The sequence below is a fragment of the Pleurodeles waltl genome, chromosome 3_1 (assembly GCF_031143425.1).
Source record: "Pleurodeles waltl isolate 20211129_DDA chromosome 3_1, aPleWal1.hap1.20221129, whole genome shotgun sequence".
In the NCBI taxonomy this organism is placed as follows: Eukaryota; Metazoa; Chordata; class Amphibia; order Caudata; family Salamandridae; genus Pleurodeles; species Pleurodeles waltl.
In genome coordinates this window covers 284,827,023-284,854,370 of record NC_090440.1, presented here as the reverse complement: position 1 = coordinate 284,854,370, position 27,348 = coordinate 284,827,023, and the positions used below count along the sequence as shown (strand labels likewise).

At 43.1% G+C, this 27,348-nt stretch overlaps 1 protein-coding gene across 8 annotated transcripts in view; it reads left to right on the top strand.

Moving 5' to 3' along the window:
* The window catches only part of TCF12 (transcription factor 12), a 641,728-nt gene that overhangs the window by 436,773 nt on the left and 177,607 nt on the right, over window positions 1-27,348 (top strand). For 4 of the 8 annotated variants that reach the window (XM_069222403.1, XM_069222408.1, XM_069222406.1 and 1 more), the window contains exon 9: window positions 6,152-6,247. The exons of the other annotated variants lie outside the window; for them this stretch is intronic. In XM_069222403.1, coding sequence (XP_069078504.1) covers window positions 6,152-6,247 — 96 coding nt within the window. The remainder of the gene's footprint in view (window positions 1-6,151; window positions 6,248-27,348) is intronic. 8 annotated transcript variants of the gene reach the window in all.

The following is a 27,348-nucleotide window of genomic DNA, read 5'->3' as shown; positions in this document are numbered from 1 at the left end:
CAAGATGTCTTTAGGTGTCTGGTAGGCTGCGATCTAAAAAGGGTTTGTGCAAGTAAGCGTGAGAAGGTGTTCTGGATGGGCAAAGGCAGGCTGGTTTTTCACCTGTTCTGGCAGTTTCACTAAACTTGGTAAATGTTCCAGTATTGAGTGGGTCGAGTAAACAAAGGGAGAGAAGTTTTCATGCATTGTGGTACAGGATTAGCAGCCTGTAGCAGAAAGCTATTTAGTTAACATAGATGATATTGTGCTTAGAAATTGTTTTTAATTCTCCTTCCCACATTGTATGTGCTAGTGATTCTTTTGTTCAGAAATGATCAAGATATAAGGATGATTTTAATACTGTTCAGCAGCACCAGCCTTAGTTGCTGCTGTACATAACATGCCAATGGATATAGGTTTGATTTGTTCATCATAACAGGCCTTTGTTGGTGAACTTTTTACAACTGTCTGCTCCCCAGTTTAAACACAGTGTTGCCTGTTCTGCAGTGGCTCACTGTGCCAACAAACATAACTCCAAATATCCTATCATATTAAGAGCTAGTCGTACGAGTGGACAACCTTAAGACCTGTAAAGAACATCATACAATCCCTACAATTCCCAAAATACGCAGTACAGTCTCTGAAGCATGTTTCTCAATACAATGTGTTTAGTTAAAGAAAACATTAATGTAATATGTAAATCTAGATATGTGTACAGTTTAACACTACTATTGTTCTTCCATTGTTGACCCAAATTCTGTCCATAAGCCACTTTCTGCATGTTAGAAAAATATTCAACATACATTCGTATTTTTTTTTACTTTCTAGGAACACCCTTTTGCAATTATTGTCCTTTTTTTTTTGTTGCTAATAACAGGAATAAGGTAGTCATCCACGACATGTGGACTGACCCTACTCCCATTATCCTTGGAATGCTGATGCTTACTCATTGAGAGCTTCACTTCACCAGTAAACATGGTCTGTCTCTCACAGAAAAGCAACTATACTATAACTTTTTTTCAAAAATATTTATTTATAGATTTATATAAACAACATACAACAAAAATAAAAAAACAAGTTACCTTCTGCCCTTACAACAATAAATCAAAGCAGTTACTTTATAATGTATCTTCGGCTCTCCAAGCATTAGCCATGTCCCAAGTCTCAAGTATTCTCAGACTTCAAGCAGAGGGAGACCGAGAACGGTGCCAGATGACTGTATACCAACAGTCCCCTGCCGAAAGGACTCAGCAGGTCGTCAAGCCCAAGGGCAGGCCTCTGAACACATGTGGCAGAGAGGAAGAACAGAAACCCCCAAAAAGTCGGAGGGAAAAAGCCGGGAGGAGCAAGCAACACTCTGAGCAACCATTCCATACAACCGCAGCCTATAGAAGCGGGAACAGCACTCAATATATCAAGATACTCATCCGCAACAGACTCTTCAGGCAGACGCCGATACAAGGTAGGATCGAAAAGGCACCCAGATGTCCCGTGGCCTAGAGCCAACTGGTGTCAACTCCCAGTAATTTGTTAATTGCTCTTGGCAGAATGCGGCATCTCGCAGCCAATCTGAGGAGACCGAGCCCGGCCCCAACAAAACGCCACCCTGCGCTTAGCCAGCAGTAACATCATGCCAACCAGACGTCGCACTGTAGTCTGCACTCCATTCACCCCTCCCAGCAGCGCCATCAAGGGAGACGGAGGAATCTTCAGCCCAATCATCTCAGAGAGTGCACAGAAAACCTTCCTCTAGTAGGCATACACTTCCGGACAGGTCCACGCCAAGTGCAGAAAATCAGCAGCAGGGGCCCGGCATCTTGCACAGATATCATCCTCTCGCAGCCCCATAACACACAAACTTTGAGGGGTATAATACAAATGGTGCAAAAACTTAGTGTATAAGGCGCAACCTATAGTTAGGTGACAACTCCTTCATATGCACACAGCACGCCCTCCAGGCATCCTCTGCAATGTTCTCCCCCACATCCTCCGCCCACTTCACCATTACAGACAGCCCTGTCCCCTCCCCCTGCTCCTGCACACAACCATACAGCTTTGTGATAAGTCTCTTAGGCGACCGCGCACTCCACAACACTTCTAGTGCGCGGCAAGACGTCGGGGTCGCAGGCAAGCCGGGGTAGCGAGCACGCAGCATAGCGCATATCCGCAATACGTAGAAACGGTGGAGCGCAGGGGCAGGTCTATCCCCCAGGATCTCTTCCGGGGACACCAACCTGCCATCAACAAACCAATCATCGAGGGTTATCAAATCGAAGGCCCGAAGGAAATTCCGGAGCTGCGAGTCCTGAAACATCACCTCCTCTCCAGCAGCCGCCACATGCATAGACGGCGCAAACGGCACATTCATCCCAGAACGCTTCAGTAGGATTGACCAATCCCGGACCGTAGAGGCCACCGTATCTATGCCTCGAGGGCGGGCTCTGTCCAAGTTGCCCAACACTCGCTCAAGTCTGTCCGGCCACACCGCATCGCTTTCGGGAGCCAAGTGCGGCAAATAGCGGATTGGCCTGATCCAATAGTACGCAAACAGGGCCTGCGCGCAGTGATAATAAAGCTCTAAATCAGGGGCCGCAAGTCCTCCTAACTCAAATGGCAACACCAGTGTTTTCCAGGCTACGCGAGGCTGACCCCCCGCCCACACCAGTCGGATCAGCGCGGAACGAAGGCGCTGCAAAAAAAAAACAGCCGTAAGCACCAGCGGGAGGTTGATGAACAAATACAAAAATTTGGGCAGTACAAGCATCTTAGCCACCGCGATCCGCCCAGTCAGGGACAATGGCAATGAACGCCATGCTGTAATTCTGTCTTCCAGCCACGCCATGGCTTTACCATAATTGGCAAGCCAGAGCGCCTCAACATCACAGCTCAGACAAATGCCTAAATATTTAACAGGCCCATCCACCCACATAATAGGGTAGCGGGACCGGCATACTGCCGTTCCAGACGATAGAGGTAACATGACAGACTTAGCCCAATTTATCGCCACTCCAGAGATACCTCCAAACCTGACAATCTCATCCAATAACACATCTAGGTTGCGCGCAGGGTCACGTACATACAGCGCCACGTCATCAGCATACATGGAGATCAGAATTGCTCTGACGAAACGGCAGCCCCCGCACACTGTGGTGCTGTCGCGAAAAGGCCGCCAGCGGCTCCATCGCGATCGCAAAAAGCAATGGCGACAGAGGGCATCCCTGCCTAGTTCCATGCACCACCGAAAAGGGTTCCGACACGCATCCGTTTACCCGTAGGCGAGTCACTGGCTGCGAATATAACAAACGTATCCAGTTCACAAAACGCCTGCTCATTCCCACTCTCTCAAGAAGCGCAAACAGATATTGCCACAGCAATGAGTCGAACGCCTTAGTTGCATCTAGGAACACCGCCACAGCCACATCATTGACGGAAACTGAGCCAGCAACGGCAAAAAACGTACGCAAATTGTGTGCTCTGGACCGTCCCGGAATAAACCCAACTATACTATAACTTGATTTCACAGCAAATATATATATTTTTTTTTTTAGTAACTCTTTTTCTTATAATAATGTATTTCTTAAATTAAAAATGTGTTGTATTCAAATCCCACTCCCTTCTCGTTTTCCTTTGATCTGGCTTAATAGTCCAGGATGCCTTGTTACAAGTGTAGTAAATTATAAAAATAGAGGGCTTTGGTTACACCCTGAGAAATATCTTTCTCTCAATAAATGCTGTTGAATGTTTGGTGTATCTGTCTGCCTCTTATAGATTGTTAGCATTGGAATTTATGAGGGGCTATTTTACATCTCAAAAGTATATTTAATCAGCGCAGTTTCCATTCTTTAGCTCATAAATTAATTTCATATATAAAACAATTATTATTATTTGATTTCACTGCAGCAGCAGCACTTTTTAGGTTGAGCTAGGCAGCGTGCATGTGCCATTTTTGACATGTTGTAATCTACCTCTGTGGGCTTTCGTCACACCCATCACTTTCATTTGTTCTTTGGCCTCCCTTTCAAAATTGCCTTGATTTCATACGTAAAGGCCTTACGTTTGTCCTGCCTTGAGGCTGCTTTATCACCGCTTTGGAGACTGACCCTGTTACATGGATTATTGTATGACCGGTCATATGCCTTAGTGTGGTGCACTTTTATTTCGCTTTTATTTTGCATCTCCACGCTCTGTGTGCATATTTTATTTCTTCCTCTTCTTTGCTTTTGGGCATGCTGCTGTTTCTTTTTGGTGTCTGTGCCCAAAGGCTGCAAGCTGGAGGGGGGGGTTGGTTCTTTTTTATTTATTTGTTTGTGGGAAGTTTCATGTAGCTCAAACTCGATCGGAGGAGCGCATTACATGAGTACCCCTTACATACAAATTTAGCAGTTGAACAATTTACAAACTTGCACATTTTAGGCCTGAAAATGTTTAAGGCACTATGTCCTCTAGTGGCTAAATATATGGTTACACTGCATGACTTTCTGCCTTTGTTTTCATATGGTTATGCCCTCTAGGGGTTGAAAATATGGTTACATGACCATGTTTCCTCCAAATGCTATTTTTATGTGGTGTCCGCTAGGGGCTGTTCTGAGCATTACAGTCAAGATACTACAATATTCGCTGCACTCAGAAACTTGCCCCATAATGCTTTGCAGGGCATTCCTTTTATAAAACATTATTGCCCATAACTCACCGTGTGGCGGTTCTAGGACATTAGGACCACCACTGAAACGTTCAGCACGATGTGCTGTTCCTGTCTAGGCCAGCTCTGGGTCCCCACACTAGGTTGAGGGGGGGGGGCAAAATAATAACCCATCCTACCATTCAATGTCTTTTTAAATTCTCTCATGGATGAAATGTTTGTTTTACAGCGGGGTAGTTTGTGTTTTAAGGGCCTTCTTTATAATATTATTCTAGTTGGCATGCTAGGCATGAAAATGTGTAATGCACTATGCCCTCTAGGGGCTAAAATATGGTTACACTGCCTTATGTTCTGCCATTCTGTTTTCATGTGCTTATGTTCTCGAGGGGCTCACTATATGGTTACATGACCATGTTTCTTACAAGTGCTGTTTTTATTGTGGTGCCCTCTTGGTGCCATTTTGATCATTACAGTCAATATACTACATTATTCGCTGTCCCCAAAATAATAATATAAATAAATAATAGCAATATTTTCGTTTTTTGTTGCAGATAGAGGAAGAAAGTAAACGGAAGTGCTTTAGTTATGTGCACAGCCTCTGGAATTATGTAGCAGAGGGACCAAATAATGCGGCAGAGTTAACCAATTTGTGTGGCAAGAAAACCCCAGTTATGCATTTACAACGCCAATAGCTCTAACTCAGGCAAATGCTTGTTTAACGTCTTGGACCTCACAGTGCAACCCAGACCTTTTGGATTTGCCAGTGCATGTTTTGTTTGAGTCCATATTAGCGTAATGGGACGTGATTTATTTCTAGCAGTAACAGAATAAATTCTATAAATTTTTTGTTGTTTTCTCCACCATAACTTGCTAGGAAATAAAGGTTTTACTCATTTGTGTTTGTATTGACTTTGTGTTGTGCTGGAATTAGATAAACTGCCTACCCCTTGATTATTTTTGGATCCTAGCTGTTGGGAGAAAAATAAAAAAAATGTAGCTCAGTAAAACCCCTCCACGATCATTTTAAGGCTTAAGGGGGTGTAGTGCAGCGTCCCATTGCAGTAATCGTCCTAACTAAGGAATATTACAAAGTAAATGGAAATTCTTTTTTTACATGAGTCGTTAATTTTCTGTGCTTTAGTGTGGACAACCCTACGAGACCACTATTGCTTCTCAATTTGTGTTTTATCATGAATGATTCACTTGTTATTCAGTTTCAATTGATTTCACTCTGACTTAGTCGTTAAGTGCGGTAAATGCCATGATCTGAAATAACATTTTAACAGAAACAATGAAACGTTTCACTTGAGAATCACAGGCTTACAACATACAATCGCCCTGTCCTTAGGCCCGCATCAAATTTTTGTATTTTGCAGATCTGATGTCCTTCCTGGTGTTGTCTAAGCCTCTCTTCTTTCTTAAATGAAGACCCCGACTGTGGTGTATATTTGTGTGTGTATGTGTATGCGTGTGTGTGTGTGTGTATAAGCATTTTCAATAACAGACAATGAGAAGAGTATATTCTCTGCCTAGGTTTCTTCCAGTCTGACCTATGTGGTAAGCCAGCAAGTTTTGCCAGCCGCTGACTGCTCAGACCTTGAGGTGGTGACTCTCCCTAGTGAAATAACTGTAAGTTACTATACCATCTCAAATACGAACCCTTTGCTTGTTAATTACGTTTTTCGGTCATGTTGTGAATATTACCAGTAAATGGTGACAATGGAATGGGAACATTTATATGACAATTGTTTAGAAAGTTTAGCCTCTGGCTCATGCTTCAGTTCTTCTGTTCTGTGGACTGAACAATCATCCTCAAGGGGGAAAGCTTTAGTTATATATCTACCCTCTTGTCCAGCGTATATCTTTCAGCTTGTATCATAATTGTCAGTTACACAAGCATGTCAGTTGTTCCCATGAATTGTTTTCTGCCTGGATGCATACACCAGTCTCGTCCCTAGGTTCCAGGTTATGGTGCTCAAACCTAGGATGAGAAGCTTGTATTTGATTTGTTGGTTTTAGTAGCAGTGTGATGTGTCTCATGTTTGGTATGTCATCCATATGGATGCCACAGGACTGTCTTGAGTTACACTTGAAATAGGGTTCTAGACAAGATTAATGATACCACTTAAGAACCCATGAATTGGAGAACCATATTATTTTTATGCCTTATATTTGTTCCCTAGCTCCCTTTTCCTGTGTTAGCAGTGAACTAGTTCACCAACTATCAAAACGTCATCACTTAATGGCATTACGCTTAGTAGAGGGTGAGGAGTGCAGGCATCTATCTACAGACTTGTATTATTAGATGATATCATCGTATTTATTACAACTAAATATATTTTGCTGTATACGGTAGTTCTGTTGGTTTTTATGGGGTTTAGTAAGTTTTATAAAGTCAGCATGCAATTAAAAACTACTCTGTTGATCTTTTTTTTATTTTATGATCTAGGTCACTGACTTGAAAAAAAATTATAATTGGATTTTCGCTTTGAACACTTAGACATTCAGAGCCAAGTTGACAAAATAGTTTATGTGCTTCACTATTTGTTTATTATTTCCGAAGCAGGAAGGGTAAAAACTCTGTGGCACAAATAACGGGTTCTTACTTCCAGCTAATATGCTGATTCCTTTGGTGTAAAATTCTGCGACTCAAAAAATCTCATTTGTGTTGTTGGCATACAGTCCAGTAACTTACGAAGTAAATGATTTTGGAGTTTATGCTAGGTGTGGCCATTAACATAATACAGAGTGGTGTACAAGTACACAGACAAAACGAAATTATTTATTTTCTATTTTTTAGATCTTTATGGGACGGGTGGTAGCCGAGTCCAATGGTTCTTTTCTTTCTTACACTGGGGTCTGTGTAATGTTCAGTGGAACGTTTTCGAATGGTTCTTGACTCTCATATGATTGGGTCCAGATTTCCAGTGGTGCTTAAGGGAATTACACAATCTTGGTCCTTGTATCAGTTTCTCAGCTAACCGGCCTCCAATTCTCATCCCGGACCCCAACATAGCCACCACCAACCTGCATCGCTGGATAGAAGATTGCGCCAACACCCTCGCACTGCTAAAAAAAAAAAAAACACCTCCCACAGAATCAAGGCCAGCTGGTTCACCACAGAACTACAGGAATCCAAGCGGCTTTGTCGCAGAATGGAAAAAACCTGGCACCTTGGCCCTACCAACTCCAACCACATCGCTTTCAAGGATGCCCTATGCAAACATCACCAACTAATCCGCACCACCAAAAGGACCCATTTCAAAATCCGCATCGACGCCAACGCCCACAACAGTAAAGAGCTCTTCGGCATCGTCAAGGAGCTCTCCACCCCCAGGACCTGCTCCAACGAACCCCCGCCATCACAGGAGTTCTGCAACTCACTGGCAACCCACTTCCGTCGAAAGATAGAAGAAATCCACAATAGCTTCAAACCCCAGACCCACCAGCTGACTACAAACACCCAAGAACCCAACGCTCCAAGCAACACCCACCTCCTCAACACCTGGATCCCCGTCAACATAGAGGACACCGCCACCACCATGGCCTCCATCCACTCCGGATCCACATCAGACCCCTGCCCACACCATATCTTCAATAAGGCAAACCTCATCATCGCCCCCCACCTCTGCAAAACCATCAACAGCTCCTTCGAGTCAGCCACCTTCCCAGAAAGATGGAAGCACGCAGAAATCAACACCCTGCTAAAGAAACCAAAGGCAGACCCAGGCGACCCCAAGAACTACCGGCCGATCTCCCTCCTCCCCTTCCCAGCCAAGGTCATCGAAAAAATTGTAAACAGCCAACTATCCCGGTTCCTGGAAGACAGCAAGGTACTCGACACCTCCCAATCCGGATTCCGCAGAAACCACAGCACTGAGACTGCACTCATTGCTGCCACAGACGACATTAGGACCATGCTCGACGAAGGAGAAACAGCAGCACTCATCCTCCTGGACCTCTCCGCAGCTTTCGACGCGGTATGTCATCACACTCTCCGCACACGCCTCCTCAATGCTGGAATCCGCGACAAGGCACTCAACTGGATCTCGTCATTTCTCTCAGGCAGAACCCAGAGAGTCCGCCTCCCACCGTTCCTATCAGAAGCCTCCAGAATCATCTGTGGCGTTCCCCAAGGATCTTCGCTCAGCCCCACGCTCTTCAACGTTTACATGGCCCCGCTCGCCAACATCGCAAGAACCCACCACATCAACATAGTTTCCTACGCAGATGACACTCAGCTCATCCTCTCCCTCACGAAAGACCCTACAACTGCAAAGAACAACCTCCACAACGGACTTCACGCCATCGCCAGCTGGATGGAATCAAGCCACCTCAAGTTAAACACAGACAAGACAGAAATCCTCATCTTTGGCACCAACCCCTCAACTTGGAATGAGTCTTGGTGGCCCACCTCCCTAGGAACTGCGCCCTCACCCACCACCCACGCACGCAACCTAGGCTTCATCTTGGACTCCACACTCAGCATGACTCAGCAGGTCAATGCCATCTCCTCTTCCTGCTACAACACTCTCTGCATGCTCCGCAAAATCTTCAAGTGGATTCCCGTTGAAACCAGGAAAACTGTCACCCACGCCCTGGTCAGCAGCCGATTGGACTACGGAAACGCCCTATATGCAGGAATAACAACCAAACTCCTAACAAAAATGCAAAGAATCCAGAACGCATCCGCCCGCCTCATTCTAGACATCCCACGCCGTGACCACATTTCCCCCCACCTCATAGACCTTCACTGGCTACCAGTATCAAAGAGGATCACCTTCAAACTCCTCATCCACGCACACAAGGCCCTCCACAACACAGGCCCAGCCTACCTCAACGACAGACTCACCTTCCACACCCCCACCCGCAATCTTCGCTCCGCCACCCTCGCCTCCATCCCCCGCATCTGCCGCACCACCGCCGGAGGAAGATCCTTCTCTCACCTAGCCGCCAAGACCTGGAACTCCCTACCACGCCACCTTCGCCAGACCCAAGACCTCTTGACATTCAGGAAATGCCTCAAGACATGGCTCTACGACCAGTAGCTCCCCCCAGCGCCTTGAGACCCTAACAGGTGATTAGTGCGCTCTATAAATCCTTGATTGATCCTGTAGTATGTTTGTTGATTTCTCAAACAAGCAGATGCTGAACAGAGGTCTATGTAGGTTTTTAATGAGGTTCCAGTTTCTGCAGCTATCATGTCTGTAGTATTGTCTTGATTAGTGATTTGCATCTGATTAAATGCTTCATGGTTTACCTGCACTAGGTCCATTCCATACGATTGTTTGAGAGGAGAGGTGTGCACCCCTCCTTTTTAATCAAGCATGATTCTTATCTCTTCTCCAATATCTCTTAACATTTAAAAATAGGCTAGAGTGGGATTCTGTAAAGTGGGTGGGGGCAGCTCGTCGAAGGACTGAAGACACCGGTTATTGGTGTAAAAATAATTCAGTGTTCCCCTTCATAAACAAGAGATCTGTTTAGAATATCTTAACATTTGTCACTGGAATATATTTTGAAAGTGAGAAGCAGTTTTTGCTACCATTTTCAATTTTGTCATCAACACACATTGATGCAGAGCATCGTGCTGTCTGTAAGAATGACGGTCAAAGAATACACCCGTGTGTGTGTGTGTGTATATATATATGTGTGTGTGTCTGTGTGTATATATATATATATATATATATTTATATATATATATATATATATATATAAAAAATAAGGACACAAAGTTGTAACAAAGTGTTCACATTTTAGTATGGAATCTTTTAACTGATTCATGTGTTTTTTTTTTTTGTTTTTTTTAAACAAATTGGTTTAGGGTTTGTGTTAAATCGGGACCCACTACCCCGCCATTCTGCTACATTTCTTGAAGCATTACTGAGTTGGTATGGACTTACTATTGAGCAGTCTTATCAAACCAGGTGATCCAGGCTTAGTTTTAAGCTGGCACCCCTGGAGTCCTGACCCATGCTTCTGAAATACGCTTGTCCATGATTACTGATTATATTAAACAGATAATCTGTTGAAATGAGCAGAGAATGTGGCATTGTTCTGTGGTGGACAAAAGAAACCTCCCCAACCGTCACAATTTAAACACATCAGCAAACAGGGTCAAAGGAAATGTAAATTAAATGTTACAACAAAACAAATTAAATATGGTGTGCACTAAATGTAAATATCGTGACGGGAAATGGGTTCTTTATGTGGTTCATTGCTTGTGGATTACCGTGGCCTGGATTTATAGAGTGGAGGTGTTGAAGGCTGACTTTTCATAATTCAGAGTCCTGCCTGTTTTTTTTTTTTATTATTATATGATGCATAACCATGAATGAAAAGTAAAATTTCTATGACTGGGAATGACAATGTGACAGATACATAAATGACAAGTTAACCAGTATGTGTGCCCCAAAGCAGATGATTCTGAGGTTTTTTGGACAGCTGTTCTTCATGATGATGCTGTTTACGGAGAAATGAGCAGTTAGTTTTGGTAAATTATTAGGTCGAGAATGGCAGCGCGCAAGCACTCATTTAGATGTGTTGGTATATGTCTGGGCTTTTAACAACGCCCATCACTATCACTCGTTCGTGGGCTTGCCCTTCAAAAAATCTTTTGATGACATAGGTAAATGGTTTACGTTTGTCCCTCCTTGGGGAGGTTTTGTTACCGCCTTAGCCACTGCCCCTGTTACATGGCTAATTGCACTTTTACCCATAAGTTTGCGAGCAAACTTATTTTTCCTTTTGTGTCTCTTAACGCTGATGCTCATGGCGGCCGTAGCACTGTGAATCGGCTCGTGAAACTGTTTCACTTTTAATTTTCAATTTAAGTGGTAAGAAAAGTCTTGTTAGGAGTTTACAACGCTAATAGCTCTAACTCAAGCAAATTCGAGACCCATTGCATTGCTTGTTTTTTGTTGCCATTGCTTCTTGGGACTCCAGTAGATGTGTTTTGAGTATTAGTTAATCTGGAAAATTCCGCTGACGTTATTCATAATGACACTGGGAAGCACTGCAATGTTTATTTTATTTTTAACAAGCACAAAACAATTTGTTTAATTGGCTGGTCCAATGTGTGCAAAGATTTTGAGGGTAATTTATTCTACCTTAGCTGTGACATATCAGAGAGGAAGCATTTGCCATATATTTTATATGCACGTGCTGGGCATTTGATATAAAGGAGGGACGGATTATGATTGCTGTTCCTGCAGTTGCCCATAATGTGAGATCTAGTGAAAAGCATGATCGTGTGTGTCACATTTCCATCCACTGCCCTAAAAAGACCCTACAAAATGCTGTTATTCACAGCAGTTCTGTCACCACAGAGAGAAAGTTTGTTTTTAATTGTTGTGGCTTTTTTCTCAGTCCTGCAGCTGTAACCTGCTTCCTTCAGACCATGATTATTTCGGTGTTAAAAATACTGCATGGGTTTGCGACCCATGTACAACATAAAATCGCAGATGAATAAGTGTGAGTAATCATGATGTTTTTTTTTTTTTTTTTACCTAGGGGTTCGGAGTGACCTCATAGTCCACTCAAGATGTACTTTTATTTCATGTGCTTTAGAACCTCTCTATGAGAAAACCTATACATTATTCACAGTTATCTGTCTACAGTTGTATATAATATGTATGGTTTACTTTAGAAGCCATTCTTAAAAAAAAAGCAATATAAAAATCACATCTGATTATTTACTGATGTAACGCTAGAGTAGTGGAAAATAGAGCTTGGAATGTGTTGCTGAACCTTTCACTGACCCACCTCTTCCCAGGGATGGATATGCGGGAACTCAAGGGGCAATGTAAAATGGTTGACAAGTCTGATGTCCTGCTCAAACCCCTGCTACTCTCAGGCCTTGGCAGGCCGCTGATGGACCTGCCAGTGTCTCCAGCAGCTGTCTTTGCAGACCCATAGCAGATAGAGGATTTGCGTCAACGCCAGCAGCGCTGCTGATGGAACGGTGCTGACTATTCTATTGAGAGTGAAGACAGCCTCTGGATCAGAGTTTTGCGTAGGTCCACTCTTGCACAAGGGCAGGAGCTTGAGATAGGTGTGTGGTTCCCCCATGACACCTTTCCTTCTGTATAGGTGATAAACAGGATCAGCTCATGGACAAGAGTTCACAGTATATATACAGCTCTTAGAGTTTCCAAGTGAAATCACCAACGTGAGCTTGACTCGGGTTGTCCATGATAGTACTTGGAACCAGTCATTGGAAAACAATCCTGCTACTTATAGTTGCCAGTTTATAATCCTGTATTCCATCTTTTGCTTCAGTTCCCATGGCTACCAAAACTGCAGTGCCTAAAAAGATCATATATATATCAATATCTAATTACATTACATTCACGTGGTACAGTGTAAAGTAAACTTGACATGAGAAGATGTTTATTTTTACAGGTAGCAAGTTTTAATTGCATTAATTTATTTAAAATGTTTGTAATACTTTAAACCTTCATCAGCTGCTGAATCTGATCTCATTTTCAGAAAGTGAAAAAACGGGAAGTTTAGGCTATCCACAGGCAATTTGGTCATCACAACAGAGAAGGAGAATAAAAGGAGGGCCCCCTTATTTAGGATAATATTCTGCTACGCGTAGGTGGACCTAGGAGTTCAGCATACAAATATGCTAAGAGACCGGAGCTGAGAGAAGCAACACATCAGAGAGCAGCTCATGAAAATCAAGTGGAGTTGGGTGTGTTTAGAAGCAGGAGGTGGCAAACATGAACATTAAACCTTCCTTGCTTTAGGATTACAGATACATATCCTTTTAAGGATATTACCTGCTGAAGTCATTTTCACAATAACCAGGCGTCATGGTGCCACCATTAGCTACAGCTTTTTCTTTTCATGTTGATGCATGTTCACTTTGTAGAGTGTTTTGAATGATAGACATTCATAGACCAGGTTTATGTCTGTTGTGGGCGGGGAGCAGCTAGTCTACATATGATGGCTCTAGGCCTGGGGTACATTATTGCCTTCCCTAAAGCAGTATCTCCCTGACTGGGCAGCCAGCTGCTTGCAGGCAGTGTGTGTTGCATAGCCGCCCTCCCTTCTCCTGCCATCTGAGTGACTTTTTGCTTGTGATTTGCTTCACACAGTTTTGAAATCTACTGGGATCGACCTCACTATAACAGTCAATAATTTTGCTTTGTGTTTACATTCGTACAACATGGCAGACATACAGTGTCAGCGCAATTGCACGTTAATCTGAGAAAAGGGGGGATGTTTTCGTAGGATTTATATATAGCGCGGCTTATCACCCGTGAGGGTCTCAAGGTGCTGTCCATGGGTACAGGGAGATTAGGCGATTTGCCCAGAATCACAGGATGTAGCGCTGTTGCGGAGGATCGAACCCTGATCTCTAGCTCCTGAGGCGGTTGCTCTGACCGCTGTGCTACATCCTCTCACAGAACCGGGCATCTTTTGGAGCCTGCCTCATAAAAAATATTGTGCTTGATTAATTATCAATATAAATGCAAGAGAAATGCTTTCCGTTCCCTTTCAAGACTCCTCCCCTTCTTCACCTATTGAATTATATCATATTTGTTTTATGCTGAGGGATTAAAGTTCTTGTTTTTGTAAGACTCCATTTATCTCTAAGCTTCCATAGTAGATGTACTTTTCTGTAAGTTGCTGATGTTGCTGGAAAGTCCCTTCGTATGTCATTCGCACACCCTCCTTCAGGCAGCCAGGGTCTTTCAAGTGGAGTACTCTGTGTGAGACTACTCTAAGATGTCATTTATGGACCACATTAGTGTGCGTTGAGGTTATCTTTTCTGCCTTGGATAGCCTTATTCAGACCACAGGTCCAGACTGATTTGTTGAATGTGGCGTGTACAATGTCGGATGTGAAAGCAGGGATGCATGCTCACTACCACTATGTAGGAATGGAGTGGTTAAATATATCCAGAAGGACCTTTTCCATAACACTTTTCCCATGAAGGCAGTCTGACACTCACCAGTAACAATTGCAGCAGACACTGGAGGGATCCTACAGCGCAAAGAGGTCATGCACCCAACACCATCATTGATTGAGGATGGCAGCATATAAGCATGGGCTAGGCCCACAGATTGCTTTCATGGTTTCAAGCAAGCAAGCTGTAATAGCAACAAAACAAAGACTTTGTGTCCTGAAGACTTGCCACTCTGATACTCTTGGGTGAAAAACTGACTTCTAGCCATGAGTAAATGCAATGCCACTATTATATCTAGATGTTATCCATGTAGCACCCTGTCCATTCTTCTCAAGACACCTCACCATACTAGGTCTTGTAAAGGCATTCATTGTACTGTTGTGTCCACTCTTCTCAAGACACCTTACCATGTCATATGTTGTGGATGTAATCCATTTAGCGTAGAAGACACCTCATTGTATAAGGTCTTTAAAGCAATACTTAACACAACTGCCTGGCTCATTAAGAGATGGAAGAAATCAAACCTCAATCATCCTCAAGTTTAAAGGATTTACACTGGCTACCCGTACAAGCCTGGATCATTTTCGGGCCCAGCTGCATCATATTAAAACCCTCTACTCCAAGACACCCTGTCAACCTAGCCAACAGACTAACACTACCTGGAGCCAGTTACTGGTCCAGGTGTTCCGACATCGCCAGACAGGAAACTAAACACTGCAGGAAGAAATACCAAAGAATACCTATGTACATTGTAGATATCATCTGTGTAGCACCCTTTCCACTCCTCTCAAGACCCATCTCTTTATTAGATCTTGTAGATGTCATCCGTGTAATGTTCTGCCATGCTCCTCAAGATACCTCACATATTTGGTCTAGAAGATGCCAATTGTGTTACCTCTTGTCCTCGAATGCATGGCGGGCAGTAGCACTACGTAATACTACTGTACCTGCCATTGCATTGGGCTAGTGCTGACTTTACTTAAGTACATTAAGTGCCCGTAGGACGATGCACAAAGTTAAAGCCTTGAAGCAACTGGAAAATTACATGAGTTTTTTTCTTTTTAGTTACCAATCAGAGTTGGATTGATAACTAAAAAGAAAATAAGTAAAGGTTTTTTTTTTTGTTTTTTTTTTAAAGGGGTGGGTGTAGGGGCTGGAAGCAACATGGGTTCCCTAAACAAGGCAGGAAAGGGCAGGGGGATGCCTAAGCAATATGGGACTCTGAAGCAACACAGAGGAGGGCAGGAGGGACTAAGCATCAACATGGGGGAGGGATTCAGATGCAATATAAGGTTAGTGGTAAGCAACATTGAGGGCACGAAATCAGGGAAGAAACAAGTGGGAGGAGAGAAAGGGATTGTGGCTGGTAGTAACCAACACAGAGTGCATGGGGACGCAGTTGAAAAAAGCACATAGGTGAGCACAGTGGAGTGTGGTAGGGAGAAAACTACACGAGGGAGACAGGTTGAACACACGCACCCTTGCCACAGAAGAAAACAAGCATTTGCAATGCAATGGGTCTCGCGTTTGCTCGAGTTAGAGCTGTTGGGGATGTAAACTCCTAGCCTGACTTTTCTTGCCACATAAACTGAAAATTAAAACAGTTTCACATTAGCGAGCTGACGACCGCCATGAGTGCAAAACATACACACAAAAGGAAACAGAAGTTTGCTCACAGTGAAACGTATCAGCAAAAGTGCAGTTATCCATGTTACCGGTAAAAGTTCAGTTATCCATGTAACAGGATCAATATCATGCAAAGCGCTCGACTACTGCCCAGCGAGATCGCACTGCCTACAAAATAAAAATAAAAAGTAGTCCAGAAACCATACGGAAAACATAGTCTCTCATGGTTTCAATAGTTGGCTGGTGCGCTCGAGCAGGGCTAAACACCGGAAAAGGCATGATGTTTGCATGCCTTTCACTAATGAAATCAAGGGAATTTTAAAAGGCAAGCCCACGAACCAACCAAACTGATGGGCGTGACATGGGAGTGGTTACAAGCCCATAGAAAGATTACAACAGGGACAAAGTGCTTTGGTCTAAAAAAGTAGTGCTTGAGTGGGAAGCAAATTTCAGCCAATCAAAGATGTTAAAGAGGAAATTCATCATGAGATGTAGATGCTGGAACATGGATAAGAAGCAGGCAAATGAGTGACAGGAAAGACAACTAATGGTAAGCAATGGAAAGCTTCCTGTGTTCTTGGTAAGCTAGAGTATATCTCGCAAAAGACAATGTATGTGCTGTTTGCTAACCTCGACCTAACAAGACTTCAGAATGCACCAGGAAGGAATCACAGGCACGCATCCGCATGCTTAAGGTACATTTTCCATACTTAAGTATTTATTATTTTGTACTGTGTCCATCACACTCTAAAGCTCCTGCTTATCATAAAACAACCCAGACTTAACACTTCGTCCACTTCCTATGTTGCATTATCAGATTGCCAGTTAAGAAGGTGCACAACTATGCAGAGTGTACGGGGAGGTTAGCCAGAAATGCAGAAGAGTTAAATCACATGGAAGGTACAAAAATACAGTACACACTTTGGTCAAAAAATCGTATCTCCTAGTAAATAGGCACCTGAGTTGCTAAGTGATGCTCAGAAATAAGCACACTTTCCCAAACTAGCTTATCACTTCAATTATATGCGATCTTTGTCACATCACTTTAACCCAATATGGTTGTGTTGCCTTTTGCCAAAATTGGGAATATTTCTCAGTGTATAAAGGAATTGATGAATACCAACATATTAATTATCCCAATTGTTTTCAGTCCAGAAGTGATGACCTGTACATGTCTATCGTTTATTTAGCAGTGTCCATGAAATAATCAGATGCTTGCGGGAGAGATGGGCAGAGCTGGGCCAGCAGCCTCATCGCTTCGTTAGATCTCCAGCAGCCTCACCGCTTCGTTAGATCTGTTACTCATGTTATTTTCAAACAATCAATCATCGAGCTTGGGTGTGTTCAGTGGAGTTACTTGTATGATATTTTTTTCTTTACAAACTTAATTTGACATTTGAGAAAAGTATTTGGGAAATTCGCCAATGCTTCCGGCAGCTAATAAAGTGCATGTTTTGCTGCGCTTTCAGGGGAGAGGGTGTGTACCGGGGGCTCTTGTTATAAACTCAAAGGGGTCACCCCTGACGAACCCTGGGGTCTGCTCACAGTTAGCGATTTATTGCTTTAACAACCTCTTGAAGAGGAACACACAACACTTTTGTTTAAAAGGGATTTACTGATAACATGCTTAACATCTCTGTGTGGGGCTGTGCCCTCGGGAATTTATTTCCCTCACTTCGCTGTACTGTAGAGACACGTGCTTGTAATAAATATCAGCTCTTTGCTTGTCCCACTACAAATAGTTAAATTCGACAATTAAAAGCGCGTTGCTGACACACAGGACGGAGATTTGGCCTCGTGGCTTATGCTCCCGATTTTAGAACCGAGAAAGCATGTACACAATGCACCCACTCACCGGTAAGCAGTGCATTTTTATTACTTTTGCCTTGTCAATATTTTGTCAGCTGTGTACCTCGTTCACGCACATTTGCACAGAATAACAATTGCAACTGTCATATGAGAAAGTTGCTTGGTGCACTCTGCGGAGGCCAAGGATTGAACACCTTTCTGACCCACTGACAGGCACTGCCAGAAAATTGCACACCCTTGAGCCTCAAGGCCAGAGCTATCCATTGTGGCCCATCATAAACACTTGGAGGTGGCTCAGGACAGAGAGTGTACTGTAAAAGAATGGTATGCTACATGGAGACAAAATACAAAACATCATCTTGGAAATAGCTAACACTCTCAGGGAATGGTAGATTGAGTAAAACGTGAAATATAAACAGGATCTAAATTGCAGACATGGATTACATTAAGGTTTTTAAATTCATTGTTCAAAAATCGACCTTTGTTTTTACCAGTAATGTTAAGGACAATGATGAAGGGCCAGATAGGGACCCGTGTGAATGTCCTTTTTTAGGGTCGAGCCTGAGTTACATGCACGTTTCGCTAAGCGAGACGCTTTAGTAATTAAAAAGGGCTCAGGGCCCTGTCCAAGTCACGTCAGTGTATGTCATTGGCTTGTGGACTTGCCTGTTAGAATCAGCTTGATTCCATTAGTGGAAGGCATGCATACGGCATGCCTTTTCCGATGGATAGCCCTCCTCGAGCGCATCAGCCAAGTACAGAAAACATGCGAGGCTCGCTGTTTTCTGTCCGGCTTGTGGACTACTTTTTCTCTATTTTCTCAGCGCGATCTCGCTTGGCAGAAGTCGAGCGATTTACATAATATCGACCCTGTTACACAGTTAATTGCTCTTTTTTCGGGTAGGACATAAATGCACTTTTGCCGATAGGTTTCATTACCAGTGAAAAGTCGGGTTAGGAGTTTACAACGCTATCGGCTCTAACATGAGCAAACGCGAGACCCGTTGCATTGCAAATGCTTGTTTATTTAGTACTGTGTCTGAAACCCAGATGGACCTGGCCCACTTAAAGCGCTGATTTAGCTACAGTTCTGATTAATGGACACCTTGTCATATTTCAGAGCCCCTATCTTTTTGCTTTTGGACCCTGACCTTAGTGGAGTGAGTGCATCTAATTTCAAGTTGACTCAGTGTAGGAGCACTGACCTCACTGCATCACATGGTGGACTTGTTAATGTAGTCTCTTTTAGTCCTTTAAAATGAATTGTTTTTGTTTTCCTCTGGGAGTGAATTTGCAGCATTGGTCATTTATTAGATTGAATGTAAACTAGATATAAAATAAGTTCCTAGCCCTGAATTGCAAGATAAGCTCAGTGGTCAACATGGGTAGGATCGGAGGGGACAACGTGCTCATAATTTTATGATTTGTGAAAAACAGTTTCCCTACTTTTTGCTAAAACACAACTCTCCCGGGTTGGTTAATTCCGACAGTTTAAATACCTCAGCTGAAGTGTCATTCATTGAGTCTCCTGTACAATGAAACTGAAGCCAGGCAGACAGCTAAATAAGCCTTCCTGCCTGGGAGCCTGCTTGCCTGAAGGAAGTGATAATGTGCGCCATGAGTTAATCTGCAAATATAAAAGATGCTTTGGAGCTGGTACTGGCTTCAACTTATCTTACCACTCTAACCTTTGTGATGACAAAGATTTATTATCTTTGAGTGGTAGTGCAGAGTTAAAAACTGGGCTGCGAAGTGTGTGTTTTTAATTGTAATTTTATGAAGGGACAGTAATGTAAAAATGGATTACACACACTCTAGGTATTACTAAAATCTATATTTTAGAACGACCATTTTAACGTAAACATTTTTCACATTTTGTAGCAGTCTATAATACTGTGTCTAATGCAAGTTTAAAATAATGAATTACATATCCACAGTGCTTCCTGTCACGGGGTGTGACGTTGTAGCACTAAAAATACACAAGTCACGTTTCTTTACTGAAGCAACATAGACAATTCTGTGGCTCTCTGGTTACACACAGATGTCTGCAGTGCATTAACTAATACATGTTTCAATATGTATTATAGTGCATTTCCCAATGAGTACAACTTTTTTGTCTATTTTTCATTTTAGATGCATGTTACGTTATATATAGCTACCTGACGGTGAAAGACCTAAAAACTGACAGAATATTTTATTTTTTTGTAGCCACACCTTTGCCTCCGTCCCTGCCCCTACCCCCACTGCAAGCAGCATCACAGTTCCCATACATTTTAATGCACTCTGACCGCAGGGTAAGCTTGGAACCTTTGAAAAGGGTCCAAAAGGTTGGCTTCTACATGTAGTAGTTCGCTTACCACAGAAATATTGTCTGAGGGATAGTCTGGCCTTTGGTCTTTGTTCATGAGTGTCATTTTTTTTGTTTTATTAAGCTCTAAGCCAGTTATACTTATCATATTGATCTCGTAGATGTTATGGGCCAGGGCACTTCTTGCCAAGTGGCTAGATTTAGTAGGTAAATTACTGCTGAGATCCGCAGGTCACGAGTTGCAATATTGCACGGCCAGCTGAGTTTTCCATCATTCAGAGGTCGGAATTGGGGTACCATTGAAAAGGTACCTCTGTTCTTTGCACGTGCAGTAACCGGTTTCATTTAGAATGCAACCCTGTATGAAACCAAGATATTAGCTTTAAGGTCCCACGTGGGCTATACCCGGAGATGCATTGTTATTTCTTCTGTGCGTTGATTCGTCGTTGCGCTTTTCCACCAATACTGATGCCCATAAAACAAACCTGCAGTTTACGGGAGCCATGACCCTGTGATTGGTGCACACCTGGAGCTGCGGCCACAGCTTACTGCTGGCCAGGGACAGCCCTGTAGTGCACTTGTCCTGCCACCAGATAAAGGTGGACTGTGTGAATTGTGAGAGTAAAGTGCCGCCCCTTCCGTGTGACTCACCTTTGGGAATATGTTTTGGTAGACGGGTTTTGATGATGGAGCCATCTGCAGGAAATAGAAGAAACTGCATCTTCTTGCTTTCGAGAAACGTCGAGGCCCTGTTCGTGTAAACGACGCTATGACTGGAGAATCAGTCATTGGTAAACGCCCTCTGTTTGTTTGCTAAATAATATTTGGCTATTTTGAGTAAACTTACGAATAGTGCCAGTTTAAACAGTGAGTACGTTATTTCCCTAAATGACAGCGTGTCTGTGCTCTTCTTAGGTAATTGGCAGTCACTTGTCTATGCTTTACTAAAGTGCACTCCGTTTGGGTATGACGTGCAGCTGTTTTACTCCGCTTTATTACTTAAGTTTTCATTCAGTGCACTCTTCTTTAGTTCTCTTTCCATAAGCGGCACCCCAGAGTGTTAGCTGTGGGAAGTCAGCGGTTCGCGTAGCTCGGGAGTGTGTGGACTGACAGCTCATCAGTGGCAGGTGATGTGGTTTCTGATCCCCTTCCGCCCATCCCTCCCAGGGAGCACACAGCTCCTGTCTGTAGACAGGTGATTGCACCTAGAAATTCAAACAGGATGTGACATCACACCGTGAATGGAAGCCACGTGGGGGAAGACATGGATGGGGTGGTTGAGAAGAGGGTTTGTATGACTAGACAAAAGGCCCTCCTGCTGCCACAAGACATTGTGCTCATTCAGAACTTCAGCGCCGGTTGCAATTAGGTTCTTTAACCCGTATCGTACCCAATCCTTCCAGGGGAATTACCAAACCTTTTCTGGGTGTACAAACGTTTAAACAGACTTGTCGTTCGTTTCCTAGACTGCGCATGGGCGCTTCTCCGTCTGGGGAGGGGGCGCAACATTTGTGTGACCCGAGGCACTCGTCGGGCAGGATAGGTTTTCACTTAAGCTCGCAGCTTCTTATAGTTCGATGTGAAATGAAACATGTAGCAGGAGGGAAAGGAGCCTCGGCGGGGCACCGCCCCTCCTCCCAGCCCCCTCTAGGCGCTTGTATTCTTTCCTCTGGATAGATCTGGTTGGTCACTGAGGCTGAGACACTTGAACACTTCCCTTGAGGTGATCAGAGTCGTTCACTTTTTGGGATCTAAGTGTTATACAGCGCTCTGCACTCAGGCAGAGGCGACAATCTCCCGTAACGCGAGCACACTCGAATAACGTGCCCTGATCTGCTGACGAATCGGACGGCCGCTTTACCCATTGCAGTATACTGTGTAGGGTTGACTTTTCAATGCTAGTTGAAAATGTATGTTCAGCATTACTGTTAAATCCGATATCTTTACTGTTGCTTCTTACTTCTCGTTTGCCTTCCTCATGCGGCTAGTAATAACCCCACTGCTCGCACAACCTAGAATGGCCTTACCCTCTTCTCGATATCTAGGTCTTGCTTGACAGTGCTGACCTTATGTGATAAAAAGAAAACGAGCTTTCAGAAACACTCCTGAGTGTGGAGCTTTGATGTTGAATGGACTTGAGTACTGCTTTTGATTGAGTAGAAGTTCTGTGCTTCCACTGGAAAAGAGTTCTTGTATCGCGCTGTTTGCCTTGAGGAAAATCTTATGCTCAACATGGCGCTGAAATGGTTATGGTAACAATCTATTTATCAAGACTATACGACTGGTCTGTTCATTATGAAATGTTATAGCAAAGACAGTATATCTCGCGTATTTTTAGTGAAAAGCATATTTTGAAGCCAGTATGCTTTTAAAGATGGCTAGTCATTACGCTGTGTTAAAGTTTATAAACGGGCATTTTGTTGCAAGGTTGCTCAAGGAGTTCCTTAGTAGTCAAGAATTTTGTTGTTGGCTTTTATAGTCCTCTTTATTTCTTTCATTCTCTTGTATTTATTTTTAGAATGTCATGTAGCTCCCCAGGCAGTTCTTCAGGGCCACTCTTTTCTTCTACAGCAGTGGTTTCCACCCAGTGGTTTGGGGACCCCTGTGGGTCCATGGATCCTCCTCAGGGGGGCGCGACTGCTAAGAAAATGAAATAATATTAACAGATTAGGTCCCCAGCTTTCAGTAATGACTGGGTGGGGGGGGGCCCTCAATTCGAATTATGATTTATTGGGGGTCCACAGACCTCAAAAGATTGGGAATCACAGTTTTACAGTGTTCTGCATCGTGTGCGATATTTCTAAACGAGTTTTGTTTGTAGTTAATCATTGTTTACTATTCAAAGATATCCACCATGTTATTTAGAATCCTGTTGGTTACATAGGATCAGTGCAGCAGTGATACACTCTACACATCAGCATTCGAAGATGGCTGTCCATGGCAATGTTTGAGAGGCCAATGGTGGTGTGCTTATGCATCATTGTTTTTTTGCTCCCAGGTGACCATGGTAGACCATGTACAATACCACTGCAAGAAAGCCGCTTGTTGCTATGTTTAATTTTATTTTTGTATTGTTGGCATATACCAAGTTTATCGGGCAGCATGTTTTCTTTTTTCTGCATTTATTCTTTTGATTTATCTTCTATAATCTTGTTGAGTTTGTGTGTTTACTGTGGATCCCTAAGTGAATGAATGCAAAAGTGAGTCAGCGAGTGGATGAATAGATGTTTAAATGCAAGGATAAGGGACAGTGCATGCATGTTGACTTACCAAGTCAAGTGCCTCGTGACTGGAGAGACATTTTCATGTATAAGCCAGACCCAACGGTATTGCCAAAGCTTCTTCCGATCTATGATCAATGGATTCCTTTTTGTATCCATTTTCTATCTTAAGACACAATAGCTGGTTGTTGCACATTAGTGGAGTTACTGTATCACAGCCCATAAGAATTAATTCACAATACTTGTGTGTTTTTGGCAGGCATAAAAACATTGAACGAAGTAAAGCAAGGTTACATATTTTTCTGTTGAGTTGTGTGTTGATTGTAAAGTATCCACTGTAAGGAGAGGCTGTAGTAACAAAAATACATTTGCTTGGATGGTGTGTCTTGCATTGCGAGCACATCTGTTTGTTGGCCATAGATATCCTTTTCTGAAGTGTGTATGTGTTTTTCTTTTTGCTTATAGTGATTGCATATTACTGCAGTTATGGTCACTATTTTCAGTAGGTGCATGGATAGCATTAATGAATAGCCTTACTAAACATGTGGCTTCCTTTGGGTCATAAATATCATTGAATGCCCGTTTCTGTCCCTGTCTCTCAAGAACATGAGACAAAATCTATTCGTTGGTGACAGGGGCCACACTGCAGACACTAAAACCCGAGGGAACCCGTTTACCTTCAGGCAGAGTGACATGCACCAAATGGGTATCTCGCAGATGCCTTTACCACAAATGCTTTTACCATGCAGGCCTTTGGAGCACATGGTAAGTGTGTGTGTGTGTGTGTGTGTGTGTGTATATATATATATATATATCTTCATTTTTCGGGGCAGCCCTCAAACCCCCTTTTTTTTTATTTACTACTATCCTTCCTTTACCAATACCCACTCCTAAACCATAATTTAAATTTACTCATGTCCTTCCTTTCCCACTACCCACTCCTAAACCCTAAAAATACCCTTGTCACCCTTAACCAAGAGCCTCTCCTGAACTCTAAAAAAATAATTAATAAATAAAAATACCCAGTACTCTAAACCCTAAAATTACTTTACCACCATTTACCACTACCCATCCCTAAGCCATATATATTTTTCTTATGCCTATATATATATAAATATATATTGACTGAAAAAAAACGAAGGCTACAAAGACGTTATAGTTAGGTTCACATTTTACACACACAAAACCATAGAAATTTAGCAGTTATACTTGCATTAAGAAAATATAACTCGTGGCCTAAATTTATAGTTTCTTTGGTTGAGTATAACTATTTCTATGGCTTTGTGTGTGTGTAAAATGTGAACCAAACTATGTCTCTATCACCTTTGTTTTTTATTTTTTAGTGAATTTCAGTTTTTTTCAGCATACAGTCATATTTAATTACCATACATTAATTCAACTGCCGTTGCACAGCAGGGGATTAGCTGCAGGGCCAGGCTGTGGGCCAGGCCATTTCACCAAGCCCTGTGTACAGTGTCGAGTTGTCTGCATTTGGGAAGTTGGCTGCTGGGCCTGACCTGCTGCCAACCCTTACATGCAGGTAACCCCATGGTGTGTACAGTCTCCGGCCATGTACAGCGGGGCCTTGGCCACATGCAGCCAACCACACATGTGGAGCTTGGTCTCAGGGCCAAGCCCTGAGACCAACCCCCACATGCAGCCAACCCCACACCACACACATCCTCCGGCAACCAACCTGGGGGGGAGGAGAACACGCAGTCTGATTTTGGCCCCTGTGACCCCATTCCCCTCAGCCCGCCACATTTGTTTGGGGGAGGGGGTATATAGTTGCCTTCCCTGAGGCGTATTTGGCCACGGGAACCCCATCCCCCAGGGCACATTGCTCAATTAATGGGGGAGGGGGCATACAGAAAAACCCCTTCCCATCCCCTCCTCCCCCCTGCCCCATCTGTCCCCTCCCCCTCAGCTGATTTTGGCCGGGAACCCCATTTTCCAGGGCACAGCCATATTATGAATTGGGGGGGGGGGGCATGCAGCCCTCTTTCCTGGGTCAGTTTCTGGTCCTGGGGACCCCATCTCCCGGGGTCAGTCACATTAAGAATTGGGAGAGGGGGTGTGCAGTACCCCTCCCGGGGCTGAAGTGAGTGGCAAACTAGTTTTGAAAATTTTGTAAAGATTCATTATCAATGCCAAAGTTATAGGCAAAATAAAAAATGCTTTTCCTATAGTAAGTAGGTCCTAATATAATTATCTACTGGCTATCATAGTAGGTAATACATATATATAAAGAGATAGATGGCTAAATAGACAAAAATATTTACTTCACCAATTCTTACCTGTTTGGTAAAAGCAGCGTTTTAAAGCCTGTTTCCCGTACCACACTGTCTCTCCCATGAGGCTTTGTTCTGTTTTAGGTGGACCATGTTCATTTGTGGGAGGGAGCTTTAACATTGAGTACTTGTGGTGATGGGTGCCAGCATTTTATGTTTCTCTTGGTATTTTTTTTTTAGATTGGAGGCCTTTATCTGAAACAGTTAATGTAGATTTGTAAGTCATGTAATATAAAGCCAAAATGAGTTCTTAGATTAGTAGTCATCTTCTGTAGTCAATTCATAATATCTTGCAATTGTACATTACATCATTAAGATTAATACAAATCCTTTTGTGATTAGCTTTACCCATTTTTACTTGACTGGCTGCCCGATCTCCGCAGCTTTTTTGCGTTTGAATTAACATAGTTTGTATTAGGTAAAATTAGGAATTTTTCATTTATGCCTTTGCTGTATTGTTTTATCTTAAATATGTATTTGCATTCACAGTCCACAGAATAAGCGTAACACATTTACCCACTGGGTTACTTTAGACATGCTAAACTTTAAAAGTTATTCTTTCCGAGCAATGTGATTAGAGCATCATGTTTTGTTCTCTTTCTGCCTGTTGTTGTCTGAAAGGCCACTTTTGCTTCCTCTCAAGTATGACTGCCGTGCGTGATCAGTTTTTGCTTTATTTGTTTATCCTTTTGCAATTTGAAACTTGTTAGAGCAAGACTTCCAACACAGAGGAAGTATAGCGCTTTACCACAATATCTGATCTACAAATAAATGAGGTAATTCAGTCCACCCATAACAGAAAAACAAAACAAAAGCATCAAGGATATGGGTTCAACTTCTGATCTTTTGTTAAGACATTCTGAATGTCCTGAGCAAACAGAAATCGCCCCTTCCTCCTGTTTCGCATCGGACCTGCCACTCAAGCCTCATCACTGTCCAGAGTAGATTATTATGGCTACATGAGGGGCTTCAGTCGGACTTTTTAATGTCCCCACCACTTGTAAAAAAAAAAAAAAAAAAAAAACGCACACAAAATGTCTTCAGTGCCACCCAGAATGACAAACATGTTTTGTCAGAACTATTCTGTGAAATCAGTAGTTCTAAAAGAATATTGGAGGAAAAATACGCATGTCTTTACCACGCATGCCTTTACCCCAGTGGTCATTACAGTGTGTTTACCCTTTACAATGCGTTGTAATGCCACGCAGGGCTTTACCACCCAGTTGCAGTTATTGACTGATATATATTTTCTCTCTACTGCTCTGTACATTTTCCCCTTACAATCCTTTATGCTGACCCATCTCTAAACCTTAAAACCCTTACTACGAAGGCGTGGCCAACCAACATGGCCGACCGGACATAATCCCGGAGGCTCTGTTCAATACCTATGCAGAGACTCCGTTAGCAGTGGCACTGCGTGAGCCAGGTCCCTTAATTGAGTATCGGAAGGTGCAGGGAGCACAAGGCACCACAGTAACAGGCGCAAAGAAGAGAGCATTACCAGAATCGGAGCAGCCAACATCGGAGTGTAGAGAAGCAACATGGCGGTGGGTGC